The sequence below is a fragment of the Prionailurus bengalensis genome, chromosome A1, assembly GCF_016509475.1.
Source record: "Prionailurus bengalensis isolate Pbe53 chromosome A1, Fcat_Pben_1.1_paternal_pri, whole genome shotgun sequence".
Classification (NCBI taxonomy): Eukaryota; Metazoa; Chordata; class Mammalia; order Carnivora; family Felidae; genus Prionailurus; species Prionailurus bengalensis.
In genome coordinates this window covers 24,689,961-24,714,946 of record NC_057343.1, presented here as the reverse complement: position 1 = coordinate 24,714,946, position 24,986 = coordinate 24,689,961, and the positions used below count along the sequence as shown (strand labels likewise).

The 24,986-nt window shown below is 47.1% G+C and overlaps 1 protein-coding gene across 6 annotated transcripts in view; it reads right to left on the bottom strand.

Annotated features, from left to right (window-relative positions):
• Positions 1-24,327, bottom strand: part of RUBCNL (rubicon like autophagy enhancer) — a 42,413-nt gene extending 18,086 nt beyond the window's left edge. For 3 of the 6 annotated variants that reach the window (XM_043578813.1, XM_043578791.1, XM_043578802.1), the window contains exons 1-5: positions 21,591-24,327; positions 8,707-9,312; positions 5,795-5,874; positions 4,856-5,066; positions 37-138 (exon numbers count right to left, since the gene is read on the bottom strand). In XM_043578813.1, coding sequence (XP_043434748.1) covers positions 37-138; positions 4,856-5,066; positions 5,795-5,874; positions 8,707-9,220 — 907 coding nt within the window. In that variant the 5' untranslated portion in view covers positions 9,221-9,312; positions 21,591-24,327. Of the gene's footprint in view, positions 1-36; positions 139-4,855; positions 5,067-5,794; positions 5,875-6,276; positions 7,839-8,706; positions 9,313-10,651; positions 11,306-17,748; positions 18,382-21,590 lie in introns of those variants that run through there. The other 3 variants (XM_043578798.1, XM_043578793.1, XM_043578805.1) reach the window with 3 other exon arrangements.
• Between the last annotated feature and the right edge of the window lie 659 nt (positions 24,328-24,986).

The window sequence follows — 24,986 nt, the reverse complement described above, 5'->3', positions numbered from 1 at the left end:
GTACCGAGTCTTAGCTGGTGAGTTTCCAAATCTTACCTACGACGACAAAGTCATCGAAGTCACATTTACAGGCTTCTTTGAGCACATCACAGTAAGTGGGGGTCCCAGCCACGGGGCTGCCCTGTAACACAGCACAGCCTAGAAAAAGAAATGAAGGGAGTTTCACCAACAAGGAGAAAAGGAAAAACTGCACAACCTGTCATATCCAATGAACTAGAAACTGGGGAACAAAATGGGCCGAGAGTTTACTTTAGAAGAGTTTAAAAATCCAGCTTTAAGAATTATAAAATGCAGGGGCGCCTGGGTGGCTCAGCTGGTGAAGCATCTGACTTCACCTCAGGTCATGACCTTGCGGTTCATGAGTTCGAGCCCCGCGTCGGGCTCTGTGCTGACAGCTCGGAACCTGGAGCCTGCTTTGGATTCTGTGTCTCCCTCTCTGCCTCTGCTCCTCCCCTGCTTGTGCTCTCTCTCTCTCTCAAAAATGAATAAACATTAAAAAAAAGAATTAAAAAATGCAGAGAGCTATTTTCGTGTTGTTCTTGCATTCACTGTGACTCAGGAAAGCAGACTGATGAGTATATACGATGAGGGGGTCCCTAAGAGTAAGCTGCCTACTTTTATGTGTGTTTGACATTTTCCATAATACACAATTTTTTTAAAAAATGGAAGAGGGCAAAAATCAGCTTAAGGGTGATGCAAAGAGCATAAGCGACATAAATGTTGTGCTGGGTAGAAGAGTGTCCCCCCCAAATACATATCCACCCAATGAATGTGACCTTATTTGGAATCAGGGTCTTTGCGGACGTGATCAAGTTAAGGGGAGGTCCTACCGGATTAGGGTGAGCTCTAAATCCAATGTGACTGGTATTAACATAATGAGGGAAATTTGCATCCAGACATTGCTAAACCAGGAGAAGGCCCAGTGGAGGTGGAGACTTGAGTGAGGTGTCTCATACATAAACCAAGGACAGGCTAGGAGCACCAGTAACCACCGGAGGCTGGAAGAGGCAAGGAACGGGCTCTCCCTCAGAGCCTCCACGAGGAACCAAGCCTTTCAACAACTTCATTGCTGACTGCTGGCCTCCAAAACCGAGAGATGATACATCTTCCGTTGTTTTAAGCTCCCCGCGCTTTTTGTGGTATCTTGTTAAAGCAACTATAGGAAACTACTACAAATATGTCCATGCTTTTCTTTCCCGAATGCTAGTGTGGGATATTATCCTTAGAGTGTCATTGAAAAGCAAAAAAAAAAAAAAAAAAAAAATGGGGGCACCTGGGTGGCTCAGTCGGTTAAGCATCCGACTTTGGCTCAGGTCATGATCTCATGGTTTGTGAGTTCGAGCCCCGCGTCGGGCTCTGTGCTGACAAGTTGGGAGCCTGGAGCCTGCTTCGCATGCTGTGTCTCCCTCTCTCTCTGCCCCTCCCCTGCTCGAGCTCTATCTTTCCCTCTCTCTCTCAAAAATAAACATTAAAAAATTTTTTTAAGTGAAAAATGCAGACTTTGATCATAAAGGAGCTATTTGCAGTCCATTTAAAATATTAAAATATTGAAGGCTACCTAAATGACAAATATTAGTGCACTGATTTCACAAATTATGTTATTGACTCAAGAAATAGCATCCTGGAAAAATGTGAAAACTGTAACAACATGGAAAGCTGTATATGAAATACTGTTAATGCAATCATATTATGAATACAATTACATTAATAGGAGTATATAATCACTACAAAACTGTACTCACTTGAATAAATGTGAGAGAAAAACACAGAGAAATGTTTGGGTTTCTATTGCTTAGGGAAAAATTCTAGCCCTCAGGTTACGCAGAGGTTATGTGCGTGGGCTTTGCAGTGACCTGGCCAGGGTTTAAAACCACACTGTCCGATCCTAGCTATGTGACTATGGATAATCAACTTCTCAGCTTTGGTTTCCTTCTGGGCAAAATAGGGACAACTTCCCCTGGCTCTCCGTGCTTCCTGGCACCCTTTTGACCATGATCCACAGTAACATACATTCACACTTGGTACAAACACAAAAATCTATACCACTGATACAAAATAATAATAATAAAAGTTCCAGGAAGCATTGCTCACTCTAGGTGAGGGGAACGCGGATACTTTCTATTCTTTGGTTTGTGTTTAAATGCTCTCAAGACCCACCTGTTAACTCGAAGAATACTGACCTACCTCAACGGAGTGGCATCTCTCACCGTAAATGTGACAGGAGAGACACTTAATAAAGGATGCGTATTTTTATCGGGGTGGTAGAAATGTTTTACGGTTTCATTTCACATATTTACATTCACATTAAAAAAAACTGAGCTAGACACGAGCTTCCACTCAACCATTCAACAAATATTTATAAAACACCGATTTTGAGGAAGGCACCAAGCTGAAGGCAAATTCAAATAAGACAAATACTTACCCAACAATGAGACTAAAACCTCATAAGGAGCTGAGACACGGACACACATAACTCTAAGAAAACACAAGAAGGCGGGGCTCCACACCGTGCAACTCCGGGAGGGACTGAGGCATGCACGTGGACAATTGTAGAAAGTTCTGGAGCACAATTTATGCTTAACTCTGTATGAATGGTGCCCCTGCCCCGTGATGCAAATCTGGGAGCCTGTCACAGTGCTGGCGGCAGGAGACTGCTTTCAAAGGAGGGGAGGGATGAAAGGACTAACGGGAAGTTCCTGGGGAACCAGCATTCCGGGGGAGCCTAGACCAAGCTAAGGGAGGAAGGCCAGAGCTTGGGAGATATGTCCACTGTCAACTTTGACAGGCCAGGATTCCTGAAGCCCGTGGGAAATGGCGGGAGATGCCTGCTGGAAAGGCACGGAGAAGCTGCATCCCACGAGGCTAAAAAGTCCAGGATAAAATGTGACACAAAGTCAGCAGGCCATCTTAGAGGAGCACAAGTCGTCCTAGGAAGCCAGATGTGTGCAGGATTCGAGGAAAGGAAAGAGGCTGTGAGTAAAGAGACAATCAAAGGCAGCCAATGTGCCCTGAGCGCCTAACGGCACTTCTCATCGAATGACTGGCCAGCAGTGGCTGAGGTGGTCCAGGTCAAAGGCAGGAATAGGGAACGACTGGAGGGGATGTCACGATTACCGAAAAGTCAGGGCCGATCTGTTCACTAGAAGCAGGGCAGGGACACAGGCACAAAGAAGAAGAAAGAGTCAAAGATAAAGTACGAGAGTTACTGAAACAGGAATCGTTTCTTTTCTCCCCAGGAGTGGCCTCAGTGGGGATGATGGTCCAAATCACATTCCCTCGCTCCCCTGGCCACGGCCGGCTGACCAGCTGGGGGCGCCCGATCAGAGCCCGCCCCCCGCACGCGCCCTTCCCTGCGAACGTGGACCTGGGGTCCTTGCAAGACCGGGTTGAGCTGTGAGGTCCCGGCCGGCAGTCAGGAAGACCACAGAGCTGCAGAGCAGAAACCAGATACTGCACGAGGAGGAGAAGTCAGGCTGCAGGAAAGGAGAACAAAGTAATTGCACAACGTGATACGAGACCACGGGGCCCCAGAAAGGCCAGATCCTCCGCACTGGTCATTCTGTGGTTCCCACCACTGGGTTCACTGAGGATGCTCTGTATCCTCAATTTGAGCCAGGTAGTGCATTCAACAGCCGTTGATGGTACATAGATTTTGTGCCAGGCATTGTGCTACACGGTATTGCCTGGAGTGAGTTCTCCCCTCATTACGGTAAGGCTCCTGATTAAGACGCTCAAGTCAAGGAAATCAAGATGAAAGGCATCTTTTTTTTTTGAAAGGAAGGGGGTTGTGAGGAATAGATAACTAGTGTAGACACGTTAAGTTAGTTTAGTTACCTGCCAACCAGCTAAACAGGTCCCCGCAGTATGGAACAAACACTTGTCCGAGAGGGACGGGAGGGGAAACCCAGATTTGGGAGATATCAGGGGAGAATCATGGAAAGATACCGCAGTAGACAACATCTCCCAGGACGTGAATATAGAGAAAGAATCTAGGACTGAAGCAGGACTCCCATTTAGGAAGTGGTAGGAAAATGACACGCCCTAACTTCAGTTCTCAGCTGAGGTACCCTCCTCTCCAGGAAGGATTCCCTGGTTGCCACAGCAAGGCCCGCTCCTCCTGCTCTGGGGCCCGCTGCATGGGGCCCCTGCCTCCGCTACCAGGCTGACCCCACACAACAGTCCTCGGTGTCTATCCAGCTCCTGCAGGGATGTTCCTTGAGGGATGTAATAATGTATCTTGTTGCCTGTTGATTCCCGGCATCCAGGACCCCAGAGTCCTGGTTTGTGGAATGAATGAAAAGAGGTCTACTTGGAAAAAAGAAGCAATGGGTGAGAAGAACTGGCGGAAGGCCACGTGGCAGAAACCAGGGAAAGAGGGAAGCCAGCAGCCACTGCCAAACACAAAGTAGGATGGAGTCCAAATCAGAACAACGCATCGATGTAACGACAGTGGGGAGCAGGATAATGGATGCCGAGCCCAAACGGCAGAGGTGGTGAGGATGATGGTTATTCAAGACGTTTTTTTTTTTTTTTTATTTATTTTTTTTTATATTTTTTTTATTTTTGGGACAGAGAGAGACAGAGCATGAACGGGGGAGGGGCAGAGAGAGAGGGACACACAGAATGGGAAACAGGCTCCAGGCTCTGAGCCATCAGCCCAGAGCCCGACGCGGGGCTCGAACTCCCGGACCGCGAGATCGTGACCTGGCTGAAGTCGGACGCTTAACCGACTGCGCCACCCAGGCGCCCCAAGACGTTTTAGACAAAAGACTTGAAGACACACTTCGGGGTGTGACAGGAAAAGAGATGTACGTCAAGAACACAGCGCAAAGTCTCTCTGATTTGCCCCACTTGCCTTCGTAGCCACTGTCAGAAGAATCGGAAGACCCAGATTCCTGCTTTATGCTCGTATAAAAGGCCATTTCGGGGTCCGCCTGATCATTCCCGAGCGACGCACTGGCTTCTTCTACGCTCCAGTTCTGTGTGTGCTGTTGACCGAGGATGGTACACTTTATTTCCTCCATGGCTGCTATCATCATATCCGCTACGTAAAAGTGGGCATTTTCCTGCAGAAAAATAATTATCAGTTAAATTGCAAGCATAACCAACTGTTCTTTATTGAGGGTGTATTAAATTGAAAATCAAGACACCGTATTTAAGCAGAGTTAACGTATAGGAATATAAATGTTCATTTAAGGGGCACCTGGGTGGCCCAATCGGTTGAGCGTCCGACTTCGGCTCAGGTCATGATCTCACGGTCCTTCAGTTCAGGCCCCGTGTCGGGCTCTGTGCTGACAGCTCAGAGCCTGGAGCCTGCTTCGGAGTCTGTGTCTCTCTCTCTTTGCCCCTCCCCAGCTCACACCCTGTCTCTCTCTCTCTCTTAAAAATGAATAAACATTAAAAAAAATTGAGATGTTCATTTAACTGAGTTATCACATGAGGTACAGCCCATATCTTCCAGACACATCAAATTTAGCCCACTGAGACCCAAATCAAGCTAAGTTGAATTTACTGTGATATACACCCCACACGGTGCATGGCCCAATGGTAGACCCATGCATCAATCATGGAAAACTTCCCAGCTGGGCACAGGGGCTGCCTCAGAGCCCTCCTTAGCTCCTGGTGGCCTGTGCTAGCCAAAGGCTGAAACGAAACCTATTTGCCATCCTTCATCAAGTGAAGTTTCCAGATTTAAATCAGAACAACACTATCTAAGGGATTTACACTCTGTGAGTGTGTGTGTGTGTGTGTGTGTGTGTGTGTGTGTGTTTTAAAGAAAAAAAAATGTGTTCACCTTTTCTACATCGACAGGGAGCAAGAATGCTTCTGGGGAGAAGGAATTCAAAGTGGTTCTTCTACCGACTGGAACAGCACCTGCCAAGGCAGCAAGTTATTAAAAATGGAGAAAAAGACGCTCAAGGAAAACAAGACAATTCTAGGCAGTGGCCTTTAAAACCCGTTTTTTTTTTTTAAACATTAACGGAATTCTAGAATACATTAGGGTGCCAGAAGAAGACAGATCCTCCCGGATCTGTTTGCAGATATTGCCTTTATGGTGATCGTTTCTACAGGAGCCCATTGGAGCAAACTGGGAGGGATCCTCAGAGGAGGGATGGGAGAACCACTGGAATGGAGGAGACCAGTGAGGAGGAGAGGGGAGAAAGAGGAGGGGATCATGGAAACTACCTAAAAGAGATGGAGAAGGGCCAGAAGGAACAGTCTAGAAGCAGGGTCCTAAGAATTATAGGACCACTTCTCCCATGCACTGCAACTGACCCCAAACTTCTTGTTTAGAGAGAGAATCTGTTTGGAAAGGCCAGCATTGCTTCTCTAAAATGGTCTTCCTCCAGACCAATAACAAGAAGAAACCACAGAGGGTATGTTCCGCTGATTCATCCATTCTGCACCCTGAAGCCACTCCATTACCGGCAGGAACACCATCAGAACAAAATGATTCCTGTCATGTGATTTCTTCCTGGAGCATTTAAGGCAAAGTCTTTCTGTGAGAGCCTCAAGAGCTCGGTTTATCCCAACCTGCTAAATTAGAACAAAATGTTATAGACGTCTTGATGATCAGACAGCTCTCGGGGGGACAGACAGAGATGCCCGCAATCACCCAATCCCCTGTCTCTTCTCCAAGAAAGGGACTGGTCCATGAAGGACGCTGAATCTCTTAGCTTCAGGATCCATCTGGGGTGGGTGAGCATTGTCTGCAAAGGACCAGGGAGTGAATATTGCAGGATCTGAGGGCCACCTGTTGCACTATGTCGTTCTGCTACTGGAGTGAGGAAGCAGCCATCAGCAACTTCAACAAAACTTTATTTGTAAAACCAGGAGGCCAGCTGGATAGGACCCCGAGTATAGAAGAAAAAGGACAGAGAAGAATCAAACAGTGAGGATTCCAGTTCCAGTTCTGTCTCTACCAGCTGGTTGTGCCTCTGCCTTGAAATGTCCTCATGCCTTAAACTGGATAATTACCTCTTAGGAGATTAAAGCAGATAAGGCATGTGAATGTGCTCTATAAATGTGTAAATCCTACGCAAGGAAAAAAGGAACTGTGGGATTGTTTCTTCCAGCCTCAAGAAATTCTTATAGGCTGGGGTGGGGGAGGGCCTTTCTCTACCACATTATCTAGAAAAGGAAAAGTGTGCTGCTATCATTCGTGATGCAGCAGTCATAGGAAAAATCTTGTGTCTTAGTAGTAAATGCCTGTTCTCTGCAATGCTGTCCCACAGCAAAGAAAGACCAGATCACTCAGGACTTCCTTTTTTTTTTTTTTTTTTTTTTTTTTACTCCCATGGGATGAATCCCCCTACCAAGGTGAAGATGGTTTTTAAAGGTACTTAGAGAAATTGCTGGGGGCTATTGTCTGTGGACAAAGGGGCCAGGGTACCTGTTTTCTTTATGGGAGAAAGACAAACTCCAGGATAACTTTAAATTGTGGAACCAATTCCGGTAGAACGTGTCATTTTGCTCAAATCTGGTTCTTCTTTCAAAATGACCCATTTTAAGACCATCCAAAATCTGCTGTTCTTAAGCGATGAATAATATGTTAAAAGACTGTCATCATCTTCAGCTTTTCAAAAGTGTTTCCAGTACAACAAAGAAACCCCATATTTTAGGAAAGGTGGAGGGGTGGTTCTTGCTAGTGAGAAATAAATAAATGGCTACATACAGACACACACACAGGCAGGCCAGCAGTGTTCAGACTGCTAGGAAAGAAAGAGACTTCATTGACTCTTTGAACTAGGGCTCTAACAAGAATATAAATTAACACAAATATAACATGACGAATATATTTTTAAAAATTTAGATTGCCATTGGGGGGCCTGGGTGGCTCAGTCGGTTAAGCATCCGACTTTGACTCAGGTTATGATCTCAAAGTCCATGAGTTCGAGGCCCATGTCGGTCTCTGTGCTGACAGGTCAGAGCCTGGAGCCTGCTTCAGATTCTGTGTCTCTCTCTCTCTGCCCCTCCCCCACTCATTCTCTCTCTCTCTCTCTCTCTCTCTCTCTCTCTCTCTCTCAAAAATAAACATTAAAAAAAAAAAACAGAATGTCACAAATTGTAACAGCAATAAGAGAAGTTACTAACCCTTGAGTGGCATTTGCATGCATTATCTTATTTTAGGAATATGTGCATTACTTCATAGCAATGGAAGCCCTTGTTTTAGTTTAAAAAAAAAAAGGTTTTGTATAGTCTTTGGGGAAATTGCGATTAGTGTTTTTAAATCTGCCTAGTTTCTAGTCACACCCTGTCCAGGTTAATGTAGGTGAGGTGAGTTCATCTCCTACGAAAGCACTAGTGTGAAATGGAGCCCAGTCTGTCTGGAAACACATTCACCCACCACACTGGATTGAGAGCACCTTCTAATACTCTCCCTTGCCAGCAACTTCATGAGCTGGACGCTCCCAAAGGCACACACCATTCAAAGATGGCAGCTGGCATGGATTACCACTTGAGCTGAGCAAAGATGACATCTTGCTATGGAAGGAGAGTGGAAATATTTGTTTTTACCCTTTGTGACCATCCAGGCATCCGGGTAGCTGGGCTGAAGAATATTCAATGAGCTAATGCACTGGCCTCCCATCAGAGTGGAAAGCCAGGACTTTTGTCCTCATGAGAAAGACGGTAAGACAGGCTTTAGGCCAAGGCAAAGCCTGCGTGTGAACAGACAAGAATGAGGCAAGTCCCGACTGAAGTTACCTTCATCAGCGGAAGCTGTCAGATGGGAAGGCTTCAAAAAAGCGCTGTCAGCTTCCGGACATGAGGAGGCAGCCTTGGAGCTTGTGAACACAGACGTCTGAGGAGACTTTCCTGGGAGCACTGCCTGTTCTCCCTTGGAGGTAAAAGAGAAGTCGCTGCTCTTGTCACCAGAGCCCCAGGCAGAGTCTGCAGTATCCTTGGACAGTGATGTCTCCACCATGGAGTCCCCAAGGGACGACGGTGAAGGGCCCAGGGAACAGGCGGTATCCCTTCCAAAGTGGTTCCCACCGTTCCCCGCTGTCGGCACCTGAGGGGGCAAATCCTGTAGCTGCTGCTGCGCACACTGGGGGTTAATCCAGGCAGCTCTGTGCCTCATGAACCTGACGTCTGATTTGCAAGGAGGCTGGTCAGTGTCCAGGAGATTGGGCGAATCCTCAACGTCACCAGGGTCACTGCTCACCCCTTCCCAAGGGTGCACAGGAGAATCCTGCCGGCCCATAGACTGTGACACCATCTTTCCAGGCTCAGGGTGGCGTGAACTCCGTTGGACTACTGGATTAGGGCCTTGAACTCACCATGAGGCCAGCTGGGGTCCAGAGAGCTCACCTGCAACGAGCAAAAATCATTCGAGGTAAATAAGAACTCAGTCCTAGTTGTAAACTCCAAAATCTTTTGAGGAGAAGAAACAAAAAATAAGTAAGTTTGTACTTCGCTCTGTACCATACAGTAAATTCCACTTGGATTGACAAGAAATAAACAAACAAATCAGCAATAAAACTGGCCGCAAACACACGAGGCGTGACATCAGGATAGGAAAGGGTTTTCAGGGCATAAACGAGGACTGCTTTTATACAAGGACACAGTCCTATAAGCAAACTGCTGATACGACAGATAAAAGTGAAAGACAGCCGTGCTTTCTTCCAACGAAATTCAATGTCAAACCCGAAATGGGAATACCATTCGGAAGTAAAGACACATTTTCACAGTTCCTTATTTTTGTTGAGTCTGTGCTTGTATTTCAACGAAGCAGACAAGCGGCATGTGAAACTGAGGGCAACTCGCAGCACTAAAAACTTTGCTTTATGGGACTTAGTTTATGATAAGAGAGAAGCACCCTGGTCCCCGTAGTCACTGGCCCAGCCCGCGACTTTCTACTGCTCCCACTGTCCTTCACACCGGGAGGCTCCAAGCAGCCTTGGAAGCACAAGCAAGGTCAGCAAGAAGAAGAAATGAAAGTGGTCCGCTTCGGTGAGCTTAGCGTAAGGGGAGAGTGGAGAACAGGGCTACAAGGTGGTGAGCTGAGGCTTGGGAGTCAGTTCCAAGGCTGGCTTGCTTTAGTTATTTATTATTTATTGAGAAAGAGAGAGACAGAGAGACAGGGTATAAGTGAGAGCGGGCCCGAGAGAGAGGGAGAGAGAGAGAGAAGCAGGGCTCATGCTTACCAGATGCAGGACTTGAACTCACGAACCATGAGATCATGACCTGAGCCAAAATCAGATGCTTAACTGACTGAGCCACCCCGGCACCCCAGTTCCAGGGCTTTAAATGCCACCGTTATGTATCCAGATGGCTTGCACCTGGATCCCTACTCCTGACGCACTCTCCCCACCCCCCCCCCCCGGCCAAACTATGGGCTACCATATTTTACTGCCTATTTGACATTCATCCAGGGGGCACCACAACCTGACACATCCAAAACAGACCCTGATTTCGCCCAAGTCTGCTCCTCCCTAGTTTTCCCATCTCAGGAACCACACCTCCCAGGTGCTAAAGCCCGAACTCTGGAAGTCCTCTCTGATCCTATCTTTCCTTAGCTCTCCATCTTTAATCCATTAGCAAGTTCAGCTCTATAGCTACTGCCCTAATCTAAGTCACCATCTTCTCCCACCCGGGCCTCCTCCCATCTTTCCAGTGGGTTTTGCTGCTTCAACTCTGGCCAACTTACAATCAAGAGGTACGCAGAGAGAGATCTTTTTAAGTGTAAGTCACGGGGCACCTGGGTGGCTCGGTCGGTAGCTTCAGCTCAGGTTATGATCTTGCAGTTTATGAGTTCGAGCCCCACACGGTGCTCGCTGCTGTAAGCCTGTCAGAGCAGAGGTTGCTTTGGATCCTCTGTCCCCCTCTCTCTGCCCCTCCCTGGCTTGTGTGCTCCCAAAAATAAATATTTTAAAAAATAGGTGTAAATCAGATGTCATTCCCCTAATCACCATCCACCTCCCACCAGCTTCCCATCAACTCTGGAAATAAAATCCAAAATCCTTACCTTGTCCTTAAGGCATGACATGATCCCATCCTGCAGACCTCTCTCACTTATCTCTGTCCACCCTCCCTAAGTCCCAACCACTCACTAAACTCTTACGTGCTACAAGCTCTCGCCCACCCTACTGCTGCTGTTCTAGTCCCCCTGCCTGGAACGTTCTTCCCCCAACTGATCATACATCTGGCTCCTTCCTGTCCTGTTGCATGCTTTGGTTTATCAATTACTTCCTCAAAGAAGTCTTTCTTAACCACCTCTCTTAAAGTAGTTCCCCAGTTACTCTCTATCACATCACCTTGCTTAATTTTCATCCTAGTAGTCTCACTTCCTCATTTTTTTCCCACTCCTCACTGTCACTCCCCTCCCCCCCCCCACAGTCCCCCCCTGCCGATAAGCTCCACAAGAACATGGGGCCTTGTCTGTTCTCTGCCAGGTCCGATGGTTGCACGCGGGACCTCAATAAACTTATGGACTGAAAGAGCAAATTCAACAGTGGAAATAACATCGTGAGCTAGAGAGAAGACTTCCGTGGTAGATACAACTGCTCTGTTACTGTGACAGAATTGTTTGTACAAGGATAGAAGTGAATCCATGTTTCCTGAAGATATGACATTTCTCTCAACATCTACAAATAGACCAAAAGAAGGTACATGTGAAAACTGTACTAAATTCTTTGGGTTTTCTTGAGGTGGGGGCCCTCCATCCTAGGTCAAACCTTTTGAAATGATGTATATATACATGCATATATATACGTATGTGTGTGTGTGTGTATATGGCATACATATAATACTGCACAATACCGCATGAGCTCCAAATCACTGCTCACAAAATACCATGGGATGTGGTGGCAATTGTCAGAATTCATCTGAAGCGCTTCGTCTTCCTTCTCCAGACCTCAAATCTCACCTGGTGCCCCAATTTCTCTTTGTCACACGTCTTTTCCCCTCCAATAATTCCGAGTATCACAATTACAAATGGGAACCATGACTGTGTTTTTATGAAACGGCAAAAACACAGAAGCCTAGAGTGGATGCAGCAGTCACATTGTGCCAAACTTGCCAATCCTACCTCAGTCCCAGAAATGACATCGGTAACCACTTCATCCCTTCCAGACTTTTCCCTATGAATTAACATACATACGGCAGATCAGAAGATGTGTTTTCTTTTCTCTTTTATACGTACACATGAGCTCACACTGGACAACATCTATAATGAAACTTCTTTTTCTCTCAACAAGTTCTTGAGGCTGTATATCACGCAACTATCTTACCACTTTCTATAGTATAAAAGGATCATAATTTACTTCGCCAGACTATGGACGGGAACGTATTTTTAGTTTTTCGCAGTTATACAATATACAGCGATGAGCAATTTTGTTCATGTTGCTTTTTATTAGTTTTCTTTCGCTAAACTTTTAGTTCTGAGTCCATGGCTCATGATAACGTCATTGTTTCCGAGAGAATGAAGCTGTATGAGTCATATTCTATGATCAATTCTTTACATGTCATAGCTGTTCTTGTGGGGGGAAGATGATTACAGATGTGAAATCACATAAAAAAAAATGTACAGGCTCAAACCAGTGACAAGTGGCAGGGATCCCTGTGTTTTTTACAAACAGATTAAAGACAACGGTTCACAAAGAATGATGTTATTTATGAGCCTCCCAGATACGGAATTGACTTAGCGGCACTGAGCAAAAACAGACTTCCTTTTCAAAAGTGATTTCCAGAAGCAGTGCTTGCTCCACTTCCTTCTAGAAAGGTGTTCTTGTTTCACACAAACAACCAGCAGGTGTTGGCTTTTCCAGGTTATAAAACGAGCACATTTTAGAGCTGGGATAGGCCCATAGAGATTCAAAGCCATGTCTAAAGACACGGCAGAGAGAGGATGACAAGCCAGGTTGGACGGTCACTCGGGAGCATGAGCCTCTCTGAGAGGGAGACTGACACAGGAGAGAGCCATGGTTAGAAACAAAGCACTGGCCCTAGCCCCGGGGGTCCACATCGCCATTGCCTGATCTTTGGGGCAACAGATAATTCATGAAATACCATCCTAGGGTGTTTTGGCTCACTGTCACCTTGCTTGTCGTCTGGTAATCAATTAAATATTTATTGAGCAGCTACTACATGACTGGCACGGTTTTTGTTTTGGAGGCGCTGGAGCAAAAGAAGTCCGTGCTTCTTCCAATAGCTTACATTCCGGCAGAGGGAAGACAGTGACTGAACCTATACATTCATACATTTCAGTGCCGATGGCCGGCAGGTAGTATGGGTTTAAGCAGTGGTTGACATCTTCCCAAAATGCGTCCCATTGTGATAAATGACGTCCTTTGAATTAGCAAGGCTTAGGTACAAAGCTAAAATCTATTTCCAAAAACACTTAAACATGTTTTTTAATGTTTATTTTTTTTAAGAGAGAGAGAGAGAGAGGCAGAATGAGAGCAGGGAAGGTACAGAGAGAGACACACACACAGGATCCAAGGCAGGCTCCAGGCTCCGAGCCATCAGCATAGAGCCCGACATGGGGCTCGAACTCACGAACTGAGAGATCATGACCTGAGCCGAAGTCAGACGCTTAGCCAACTGAGCCACCCAGGCCCCCTTCCCAAAACGTTGTAAAGGAAGATTACAAAGCTTACCATCATTTCTACTGTGATTTTCCTGTTGAGGGTGAGCACAGGCCAGATTACCACTAGTTAACATATATGCGGCAGCAAAGGTCCTAGACAAGAGAGAGATTCCTGGACACCCCCCCCCCCCCAGCAAGTCATTCTAGATGGGTCTCTGCCCATCAAAGTCAGTGGTTCCATCACGAACGACTGCATAATGAGGACAAGCTCAGAGCCACAACACTGACTGCAGAGATGCAGCTTTTGCCAAAGGGGTGGACGACTCGGTTGGGCATGAGCCACCGTGACCTCTATAGTGACCTCATAAACATCTTTCAGACCATAAGCAGCCAGAATTTTGATGCAGATGAGCAGTTTTCGCTCCCAATACCCCTAACAATCTTAGAGTGACTCCATGAATAGACACAAGCATGTCAGATTTCGGATTTAGGATTTTCTCTGCCCCAGCACTAACTACCAACTGTATACATGATTAGGAGCACTGAAGACTGATCTTAAAGGTTACCTCCTCAGTGAGGCCTCCATGGTCACCCTATGTCACGGCAACTGCCCCAGCCAGTAATTCCTCTCCCCCCACCCCCCGCCCCACTTCCCACCTCTGGTTTTCTCCTTACTCCTTGGCATTAATCCCCATTGTATTTAGCCTCAAACACGAACACCCACTAGAATGGAAAATCTCTGAGGGTAACTGTTCTTAAAAAAAAAAAAAAAATTGTTCTCTGGACACTGCTTTGTTCCCAGAATCTAGAACAGGGGCACATAATAGGTGCTCAACCAAACACGCATTGAGTGTGAATACAATGAACGAATGAACAAACCAACAGTACCTAAGAATGGTTCTGCTGGTTATTTCTGTCGCCCAGGAAAGAAAATGGAGAATAGATGTCAACCTTTAGAAGAAGCTGGAGATCACGACCTAAAATTTCTGTTCAACTGTTTCCTTAGGATAAAGGAAGCTAGAGAACAGAAATCACAAACGAGAGTTGGGGTAAAGGGTAAAATTCGTTTATGCCCACTTTAAGGCGGCTTACTGAGCATGCTCAGTAGTAACGAAATGCAGGTGAGCAAAGAGCATGGACGGTGTCTCGTTCACAAAGCTCCCCGGTCCTCTCCCCATCTTTCCGTATCTACTTCCCTTCATGCTCTGCGTTTGGACAAACCCCCACCCCCAAGGATGTTGAGAAACTCAAACCATCACTTATCAAACAGAAGGGCGACTGTTTTCGAGGCCCAGCAACGTGACTCCATAGCTTCCACAACGCGGTCCGCAGAGTCAACTGCCATTTTCACACAGCTGCGCCCTCACCACGGCACATGCTGAACTCTGTGTTCGAACACTAACAGCACCAGGAAGGAAGCAGTGCTCTATTGCAATGGCATATAGCAACGAGGCTGGTGGCATCACATGGACTCCTCCCTGCCCGCCTGAACTTTGGCAGTGACCCTTAACTTGGAAGGTCAGCCGTCAGGAGAACACGGAGGAAGGACAGAAAGCAATTATGACAAATGCGCGGGGTAAGGTTCGCCGGGGAAGACCCCACGAAGGCAAAGACCAAGGAACACGAGCTATGTGCCTGAGAAAACTGCAAGGTTGCCTAAGACACACAAATGACTAACTTCCTGTGGTCACCGCGTAGGTCACAGTGACCACTGTCGCGGAGTGTTTCAGGTGGTATTGTGCCAATTTGGGAACGGACGTAAAGAACGTTAGGGGGCTTGCCCAAGGCCTCACCATCAGTAATTTACCAGGAGAACAAAAAAACAAAGGTCTGACACCTGATCCAAGGCTCCTTCCACTCCTATTTATGTATATCATTGGGGCTGAAGTTGGGATATTTCCAATTTCGTTAGCGATGTAAATTTAAGAACGTTCCTATTAAATCTGTCACAAAACAAAGGATTAAGAACCACACCACTGTATTTGATTCCATGTCTTTAGAACAGTTGTGCCCAGAACGTTATGATTACACCTATCTGTGTAAAAAACAAAAGTCATTGTACTAACAGCTCCAATATTTATTTATAAACCTTATCGAGGCACAGGTATACTAATATGTAATGTAAAAATTCATGAACATAACATTTCGTTCTTGCTTTCCAATAAATCATCTTGTAACCTAAAGGTACATACCACCACCCAAGTAATGTTTTACTTAAAACCTTTTATATAAAAAACAGTAACAAACAGGGGCACCTGGTGGCTCAGTCGGCTAAACGTCTGGCTTCAGCTCAGGTCATGATCCCAAGGGTCGTGGGTTTGAGCCCCACGTCAGGCTCTGTGCTGACAGCTCAGAGCCTGGAGCCTGCTTCTCCCTCTCTGTGTCTCCCTCTCTCTCTGCCCCTTCCCTGCTCATACTCTGTCTCTCCCTCTGTCTCAAAAATAAATAAAACATTAAAAAATATTAAAAAAAAACAATAACAAACAAAAATTACTTACACACGAACATCACATAACTGAATAAGACTTACAAAAAACATTAATTCAAAACTTTACCCGAAGTAAGCGTAGGGACCTGCATTGGAACAATGGCAAAGTTCCCACGTTTGGGCCAAATAAAATGGGGAGCCGTACTGGAAAACCGTCCGGCAGTTCCTCAAATGGTCAAGCATACAGTTACCATTTGGCCTAGCAATTCCACTCCTGAGGATATACCGAAGAGAACGAAAGCATGTGCTCACGCAAGAATTTGCGCACAAATGTCAACGGCAGAAATAGTCACAGAAGCCAAAAGGGGCAAACAACCCAAATGTCCATCAACTGATGAACGGGTAAACCAAGTGTGGGGCTGCACGCGATGCGGTATTATCTAGCCACAATACGAAGTACTAACACACCGTGACATGGGTGAGCCCTGAAAACATTATACTAAGTGAAATCACCAGGCACAAAAGATATTTCGTATTAACAGATGCATTTTATGAAATGTCCAGAATAGGCGAATCCATACAGACAAAACATAGATGAGTGGGGTTTTTTTTTGGGGGGGGGTGGGGAGGAGGGAATGAGAACAGAAACAGTGAGAGCTAACGGGTACAGGGTATCTTTTTGAGGTTCTAAATGTTCTCAAATCAACCGTGACGGTGAGGACACATATCTGTGAATATATTAAAGCCACTAACTTGTATGCTGTAAATGGGTGAATTGCAGGTTATGTGAATTCTATCTCAATCTCAATAATGCTGTCCAAAAAAAAAAAAAATGAGACGGGAGAAAGTACCCATCTCTCTTCAAACAAGGTCTAGGAAGCCTGGAGAATGCTGGTGGGCATGGGCAGAGGGATGGAAGGAGCACTCGCTCTAAGTCAGGCTGCAAACTAAGGTACTGAAAGCTGAAAGGGGAAACAGAGAGCAAATAAGAGGCATACTGAATATGTGTGCCTAAAGTAGGTATAGAGAAGAGAGAGGAAGAAGTGAAAATGCCACAGCAGAACTATCTAGAAAAAGAAAAGAGAAAAAAAAAAAAAAAAACGAAACCAAGGACTGGTAAAGACAACATCGTCAATGTGATGGCAACCAGTAACTGGGCACCGGTTCCCAGACCCTACACCCAGAGCTCAGACACCCACCCTTCTCTTTAAACCAGCACCGTGAGGGAGGTTCTGCTGGTCCCAACAAACAAACAAACAAAAATAAACCCTTCAACACTTGCAATATCTGTCCGTGTGTCCCTGAGTTACCTCTCTGACCTCCTTATCTATTACCTCTACATCCCTACACCTCTATACCCTTCTGCACCCCTCCCCTACACTCGTCTATAGTCTTCGGCACCGCCATCTTTATTCAAAAGTACCTCTGGAATGAGACTTTCCTCATCACCCTTTTTCAAACTGCATCCCTAAGATGCACACTATCCTCATTTACTGCTCTATTTTTTTTTCCTCCAGAGTACTCACCTATTATCTTAGCCATCGGCATCGGCTCATAACTAACACTTGCATGAAGTTTTTTAGTAGGTGCCTGGAACTGTTCTAGATTTTCTATACACACACACACACACACACACACACACACACACACACACACTTGATCCCTCTAACAACCTATGAGGTACATACAACAACACTGTTTTCACTTTACAGATGCAGACCCGAGGCACAGCCAATAAAGGGGAGCGTTGCACACCCAAGCAGTCTTGCTCCCAAGTTCACATTCTTACCCGCAACAGCACAGGGATGAAGGAAAGACCTCTAAATCTCAGAGATTCAAACGTTTCTGGAGAATATCCAAGTTTATCAAGCACGAAGTAGCTGCTGGCAATGTCAGTGACCTTGGCCCAAATCTCCACAGAGACCGAGTTTAAACGAAGAGTGAGCCAGCAGGGAAAACAACACAAAACAAAGAACAGGTTTTATGTATGTCATAGGACAGGTCAAGTGATTTGAAGGTTTAAAACACTCTTAAAATGTGCATAAATATAAGCTCAAGTCTCCCGACCTACCGTATGTAAAATAGCCGTCCCAAAAGCTGTCTTCTAAAAACAGCTTCCAAAGAAAGAAAGAGAGAATAGGGAGGTACTTTACATATGTTCCCAGGACACTTGTTTCCTGACCCACTATAGATTGTTGAAATAAGAGAACGTAGAGGAGCCTAAGGATTAAAAAGAATCCCGCACCGCCCTTCAGTCTTCATCACCTGAAATCAACTAGAGCAGAGCACCTGTTGGCCATGGGTGCTTTTCAAGGTCACCTGCCCCCAAAACTTTGAGGTCCAATTTACATTTATCTTTTTCAGTAAATGTAAAACTAAGGATCCAAGAACAGAACTAAAATATTTTTTTAATTTTTCTTTTAGTAGTGTTTATTTATTTTTGAGAGAGAGACAGAGAGAGAGACAGAGAGAGAGAGAGAGAGAGAGAGAGAGAGAGAGAGAGGAACCGAGTTGGGGAGGGGCAGAGAGAGGGAGACACAGAATTTGAAGCAGTCTCCAGGCTCTGAGCTGTCAACACAGAGCCAGATGTGGGGCTTGAACCTATGAGACATGAGATCATGACCTGAGCTGAAGTTGGATGCTTGACCGGCTGAGCCACCGAGGCGCCCCTGAACCAAAATATTTTTTTAAGGAATTTTCAAACATTAGTTGTTGAGCAGATCACATTTAAGTGTGTAGATCATTTCAGCTGCTTCTCCTTTGTCATTTTCCAGCCTACTGTTAACGACGACAAAAACACCTGCCTCTGAGACTTCCTTTTACCTGCGGCAGTATTTCCCTTTCGCAGTTCACACATGAGAAATAAAGCATCATTCAATATAGGATTATTATTACTATCTTGTGGATGAGAACACTGAGGCCTAGGAAAAGGAAGTGAAGACCACACACAGCAACTGAGCAGCAAGCTCAGCACTGGGAGCCTGGAACCTTGCTCCAGAGCCCCCCAATCTCACCCTCATGCTTCTGTATGTGTAAGATACAACAGCACAAAAATTAAGGGGGGACAAAAGAGTCCCAATCAAATATAATTTTTATGCCAATCTGAGAAATTCCTCACTTACCAGCTGTGTGACCTTGGGCAAGGCACTTAACCTCTCTGTGCTTCCGTTTTTTTTACAGATTGTTGTGAGAACTTAACGAATTGTAACATGCATATCTCAGTCCGACAGACACTATTCCATAAAAGTTGGCTTTATCATCACCATAAGTGCAATTTTACAGACTTAGACTTCAATGTATGAAGCACAATTAAGGAGACCTAGTTTTATTTCCCAACTTTGCAAATGAGTCATCTTTCAAGTCTTTTTAATTAAAATGAAAACTCGGGACGCCTGGGTGGCTCAGTCAGTTAAGCTTCCGACTTTGGCTCACATCACGATTTCACAGTTCATGGGTTCGAGCCCCACGTTGGGCTCTGTGCTGACAGCTCAGAGCCTGGAGCCTGCTTCAGATTCGGTGTCTCCTTCTCTCTCTGCCCCTTCCCTGCTACAGCTCTGTCTCTCAAAAATAAGTAAATGGTAAAAAAAAAAAATGACAACACAAAAACAATCAGAGGTCTTGGTAATATTGACTTGCATACCTTACTTATCTCTTTAGAAAGGATACAATATGACACACAGGCATTACTATTGCTCATGTTTATAATCTCTGGAAGGCTTGACAAGCTTATTTAATTTTTTTTTTTTTGTTTAACGTTTATTTATTTTTGAGACAGAGAGACAGAGCATGAACGGGAGAGGGTCAGAGAGAGAGGGAGACACAGAATCTGAAACAGGCTCCAGGCTCTGAGCTGTCAGCACAGAGCCCGACGCGGGGCTCGAACTCACGGACCGCGAGATCGTGACCTGAGCCGAAGTCGGACGCTTAACCGACTGAGCCACCCAGGCGCCCTGACAAGCTTATTTAAAAAGAACTGCTTCAATTTTAACAGTAATGCAACCAACCATGTGACTCTTTCCTTTCCATATGAGAAATACGAATCTAAATTTAGTAACAAGGGAAACTATTCAAATTTGGCAAAGCTATTCTTTGTGTGCCCTCAGACAGGTGGGGAAAATGTGTTCGCGAGCGACGCAGTCTTTCTTGACCTCTTTGCTTATCCTCCTCTAAAGACCATTCCAGTTAAAACGCTTATTCTTGCACGTTTATCCTTGGTGCTGGCAGTCTTCCCTGCGTCAGAAAACACGACCTCCAACTTCAGAAGGCTAAGGATGTTTTCAGAGTCATGAAGAGCATCTCAAATCAAATCTAACCCCCAGAGGCCACGACCGGTTTTCATCAACTTGCCTAGCATCTCCCTCCGGCCCTAAAGAAGATGAGGAAGGCACAGTTCCTGAACCCTGAGGTCACACTGATGCGTAGCGTCAGGCAGTACTGCTCGCAAGAGGGCCCTGAACGAAACACTGAGGAACGGCCACACCGGGACATCGTGGACAGGTAAGCGGGAAAGTGCCCGCACTACCCTGAAGGTGCTGCCTTACCTCTGCTCCAAACGAGGTTCTGCTGGCGGCCAGGAGGGAGGTGTGCGCAGCAATGTGGTGATACCTTAATTTATAGAAACCACACTTCTGCTTTTCAAAACCCTACTCTTCCTCCAGTTACCGTCCGGTGAGGTAGGGCAGGGATCACCCTGCTGCTTCTCACACAAACAAGGTTTCTTGACTTGCCCAGACCTCACTGCTGCTACTCAGCCTTTCAGGACAGAGTCCCCGGAACCCAAGGCTGCAGACCCTCAGTCCTTTGCGCTTTCCCAACATACCGTCAGTTCAGAGATCCTTCCAAGTGCCATTGCAATAACACAGTAAGCACGGTTCTGGAATATACCCCTTCCTTATCGTCTTGATTCCCATTCGGGCTACATAACCCCTCTTCCGGCGGTTCTCCACATTCTCTAGGCTGACGGTATCAATGTGGCAGGAGGGTGGCGAACCTCACCGCGGCCACCCGCAGGCTGGAGCGGGGTGGGGGTGCAGCGCCGCTTTCCCCGCCGCAGTGTCAGCAGGTGGACTTCTCGGTGGGCGCTGGGGACCACATAACCGGCCGTGCGCTCACTAACCCAGCTCGGTTAAGTAACAGAAAGTTTATGGGTTTGGGCCACCAGCCATCCATACATAGGGCTGGGTGTGTGCGGAGGGGGTCCTCCGCGGGCCTTCGCCATCTGTGCGCGCGCTTTTGGGGAACCGAGAAAAGCCGGCGCGCCCGGAGCGCGGTGCCTGGGGCCACGCAGGGCGCAGGCTTTGGGCTCACTGACCGTCGCCCGGCGCTGAAGTGTCTTCGAGGTTCCGTTCCTGAGCCTTACGGATCCAAGCCCAGCACGGGGTCGCCCCCTTTTGCCAGGTCGATTCCATAAAAACCCGCCACCCCTGCAGAGCAGCCCCCTCCTCCATTCGCCCAGGGGCCTCGGCACTGCCGGGCCCCTGCCCCGGCGTGCCCCCGAGCTCGCGCACGCCTCTCCGTAGCCCCTCGCCCCTCCCCCCCCTCACCGCTGCAGCAGCCTCACCGCGCCGGCGTTACCCACCTCCGGCGCCCCTCGCGCCCCCGGCCCGCTCACCCCCGCTCATCCCCGCTCACCAGGTGCGCGCATCGCGTCGGCTCCCGGCTCGCTGGGCTCCGGGCGCGCGCCACCGCGGCGGAAAGAGGGAGCGAGGAGGGGGAAGCGGCGCCCTGACGCTGCCACGCCGCCGCCACCCCACCCCCATCGAAATCCCGGGCCACCGCAGCAATCCGAGAAGGTCCCCGAGGAAGCGAAGCGCCGCGGCCGGGCCTGCAGCCGGCGGGGAGACGCGGAGGACGCGAGCCGGAAGGAACTGCGGCCCCCGCGCTGCCCCCACCGCCGCGGCCGTGTCCTCGGCCGCCCACCCCCGAGCCGGGTGACGCGGACTGGGACAGCCGGGGGCCGCCGTGCTCCCCTCCCCCAGCGTTCCCTCCCGAAATCACGCCGTTCCCTCGCTGGGGGGAGCGGGGGGGGGGGCTGAGCTGCAAACGCGCTTTCTGGGGTTGAAATACCGAGATGCCCGCAGACCTGGCGGACACGCATTCCCAGCACCCCCCCCCCTCCCCCGGGCAGCGGTATTTGGCGTTCAGTGCAATTGCCTGAGAGAACGCGTGACCCTGCCGAGTATTCGGGATTCGTCCGCACAGAGATCTACGCGCCCGACGGAGACCTAAGCTTCCCCCGAGCGTGACCTCAGCGGGCTGCTCCGCGCGGAGCCCCACGACGGCGACTTCCCTGGCAGCCTCCGTCCTACCTACTCATCACCTAGTCCTCTGGAAGCGAGGGGTGCCGCGGGTTGCGTCCAGATCTAGCTGGACGCTGGCGAGAAGCTGCCAACCAAACAGAATGTTGTCACGCTCAGACACCGAAGCCCTGACCGTTGGTAGGGCTGAGTGCATGGTGTCCCTTCGCCCCTAGGGAGGCTGAACACGCTCCGCCAGCGCCCTAACCTCTGTTAGGGGAAGAATCTCGGAGTTACCTGCCCCGGTAGCAACAGGCAGCAGGTGAGCCGATCTAGGATTACTTAAAAGACTCCCTTCTGCAGGGTAAGCCAACCGCATCGCACCCCCCACCCCCACCCCCCTGGTTCTTTGGCTTTGTCCTGGGTCACCTCCAGGTTGTGGAAACAGCTCACGGGTATGTTGGGCTTTATTTGCTGGATGTCTCTTTGGAACACGCTTTTCCTGGCACAGCCTAGACTGGAGTGGCTAAGGGGCGGCGTCAGGTAGTCTCTGATCCTAAGTCAGAGTCTGGTGAACACTAGCTGTCAATCACCCGACTTAACACTGAGCACAGCCTGTTTGGAGCCTAGAATCGCTTAGACCGGAAAGGACTCTGAACTTTTGGGGTCCTGTCTCAGGAATTCGGATCGGCTGAAGACAGACTGGGAAGGGCTTACATTAAACTAAAAAAAAAAAAATGTATATGTAGGCTCGGGTACTTTTACAAATTATTTTTGAGCCATCCTATCAATATTCCGGAATATCATTTGTTTCCGCAGATTCTTCCTCTGTGTCTTAAAGAGGTTAAGTTACTTGTCCAAGGTCACACAGTTAGTAAAGCCCAGTTGGGCTCTGAAGACCGAGGTCTCCATCAACCAAACCTTATGTCCCTTTTCCACCATGCTACACAGAAAAATAATGAAATCGAGGGGTGAAGCATGAGAATTTTCAAGCAATAATTAAAAGAGGAAAGGAATCAGGAGGAAGTGGACAGAAAAAATGTCATGCAAAGTAAACCAGTAAGTCTAGTATTCAAAGGGAAAAAAAAAAACCAACAGAAACCAAACTGTACTAGGTGGTAGACTGGACAAATCCAAGGCAAAGAAAGCATTCTTGTAGGGACACTAGAAGATTTTAGACCAAGATGGTAAGATTTGGTCAGTCCCCTTTGAAGTCACTTTGGAATCATCTTTATCAAAAGTAAATAGGCTGGCCTATGCCCTGTTATGTGGGCATCCTATAAACTTGAACATCCACATTCAACATCTAATCACAAGTAAAGGAAGCCACATTCTGCAAGCTTATCTCTACAACTAAGAGAGAAAGCTCAAGGACAGGTGTTTCAAATAAGGAATACTGGAAATCGACTGTCCCCTCTGAGATTAGAGTTCTGGAGGTAGAATTTCCTAAGTCCTAAATGCTGAGTTTGGGCTTTCCAAGACTGCCCAATCAATTGTTCAATGCTGAGAAAGTCACTGATAATTACAAGCCAAAAACCACTCAGGAAAAGCGGAGGTTGGTTTACTTTTTCATGGGGAAGGTCATCTTCCAGGTCACAGTGCCCTCCACGCCCTGGGGCCCCAGGGCAGTGAGCATATCAGGAACAACTCACGGCTTCATCTAGCTGGGCTCCTGCCCAGCACCCATTGGTCACACACAAGTCTCCACTGTGGCCAGGACCAGCCTCATAGGGGAGCAGAAGCCTGGCAGCTGCCCTTCCAAACCCAGCCAGACTTCACAAGACGTGATTTGTGCCATGAGCAGGGACACGACCCTGTTGTTGAGCTCAGCTAACGAAGTCAGCAAAGGAGAAATCAGTCTCCGTGCAAAACAGGAACGAAATGAGATGAACTGCCTCGTAAGCTACGAAAAGGAGTCTGCTGACATCATGACTTTCAGGGAAGAAGGGATGATGCTACATGTGAGGGAAGTCAGCATGTGACAAGGGGTAAAAGAACCAGGCTGCATTAGGCTTGTCTCAGTTTCTTTTCCTCCTTCCTGTGTGTCTGAAACCTCCATTATCCACAAAGGACAAATTTGTATGATGATGCTACTTATGTGAGGAACCTAGAATAGGCAAACTCATTGAGACAGAAAAGAGAGGAGAGGCTACCAGAGACGGGAGGAGTGGAAATGGGAAATTATCATTTTGTGGGTACAGTTTCTGCTTGGGATGATAAGAAAGTTCTGGAGATGGATGGTGGTGATCGTTGCACATTATTGCAAATGTACTTAATGGCACTGAATTGGATACATACAAATGGTTAAAGTAGTAAATTTTATGTTCTGTGTATTTTACCATAATAAGTTATATGTGTATGTATGTATATACATGTATATAAATATATATTGAAAATGCATAGTATATATGTTATATATGATATATACATTATATATATATGTAATATTATAAACATATATAAGTATATTTAAGATGTATCATCAGGATGTAATACTTCTTTGGAGTAAAAGCCCAAGGGAAAGCAACATGCTAAGATAAGAGATGCCTTCTGGCCCCGGAAACTCTTTGAATTTTCATAAGTCTTGCCCTATTTTGCTTTAGGGTGCCAGAGCCTAGCTTTGGGTTTGTCGTGCTCCTCATTCAAAAGGAAGAGTAATCCTGCCACTTTACTACTTGCTTCTGCCGGTGATAGGTAGCTGGGGGTCTGTGAGGGCATGTTCAGAAATGCCATACCCTGAAAGAGGTTCTACCTTTCAGAGACAGAGGAAGCTAAAATATGTTTTAAAAAA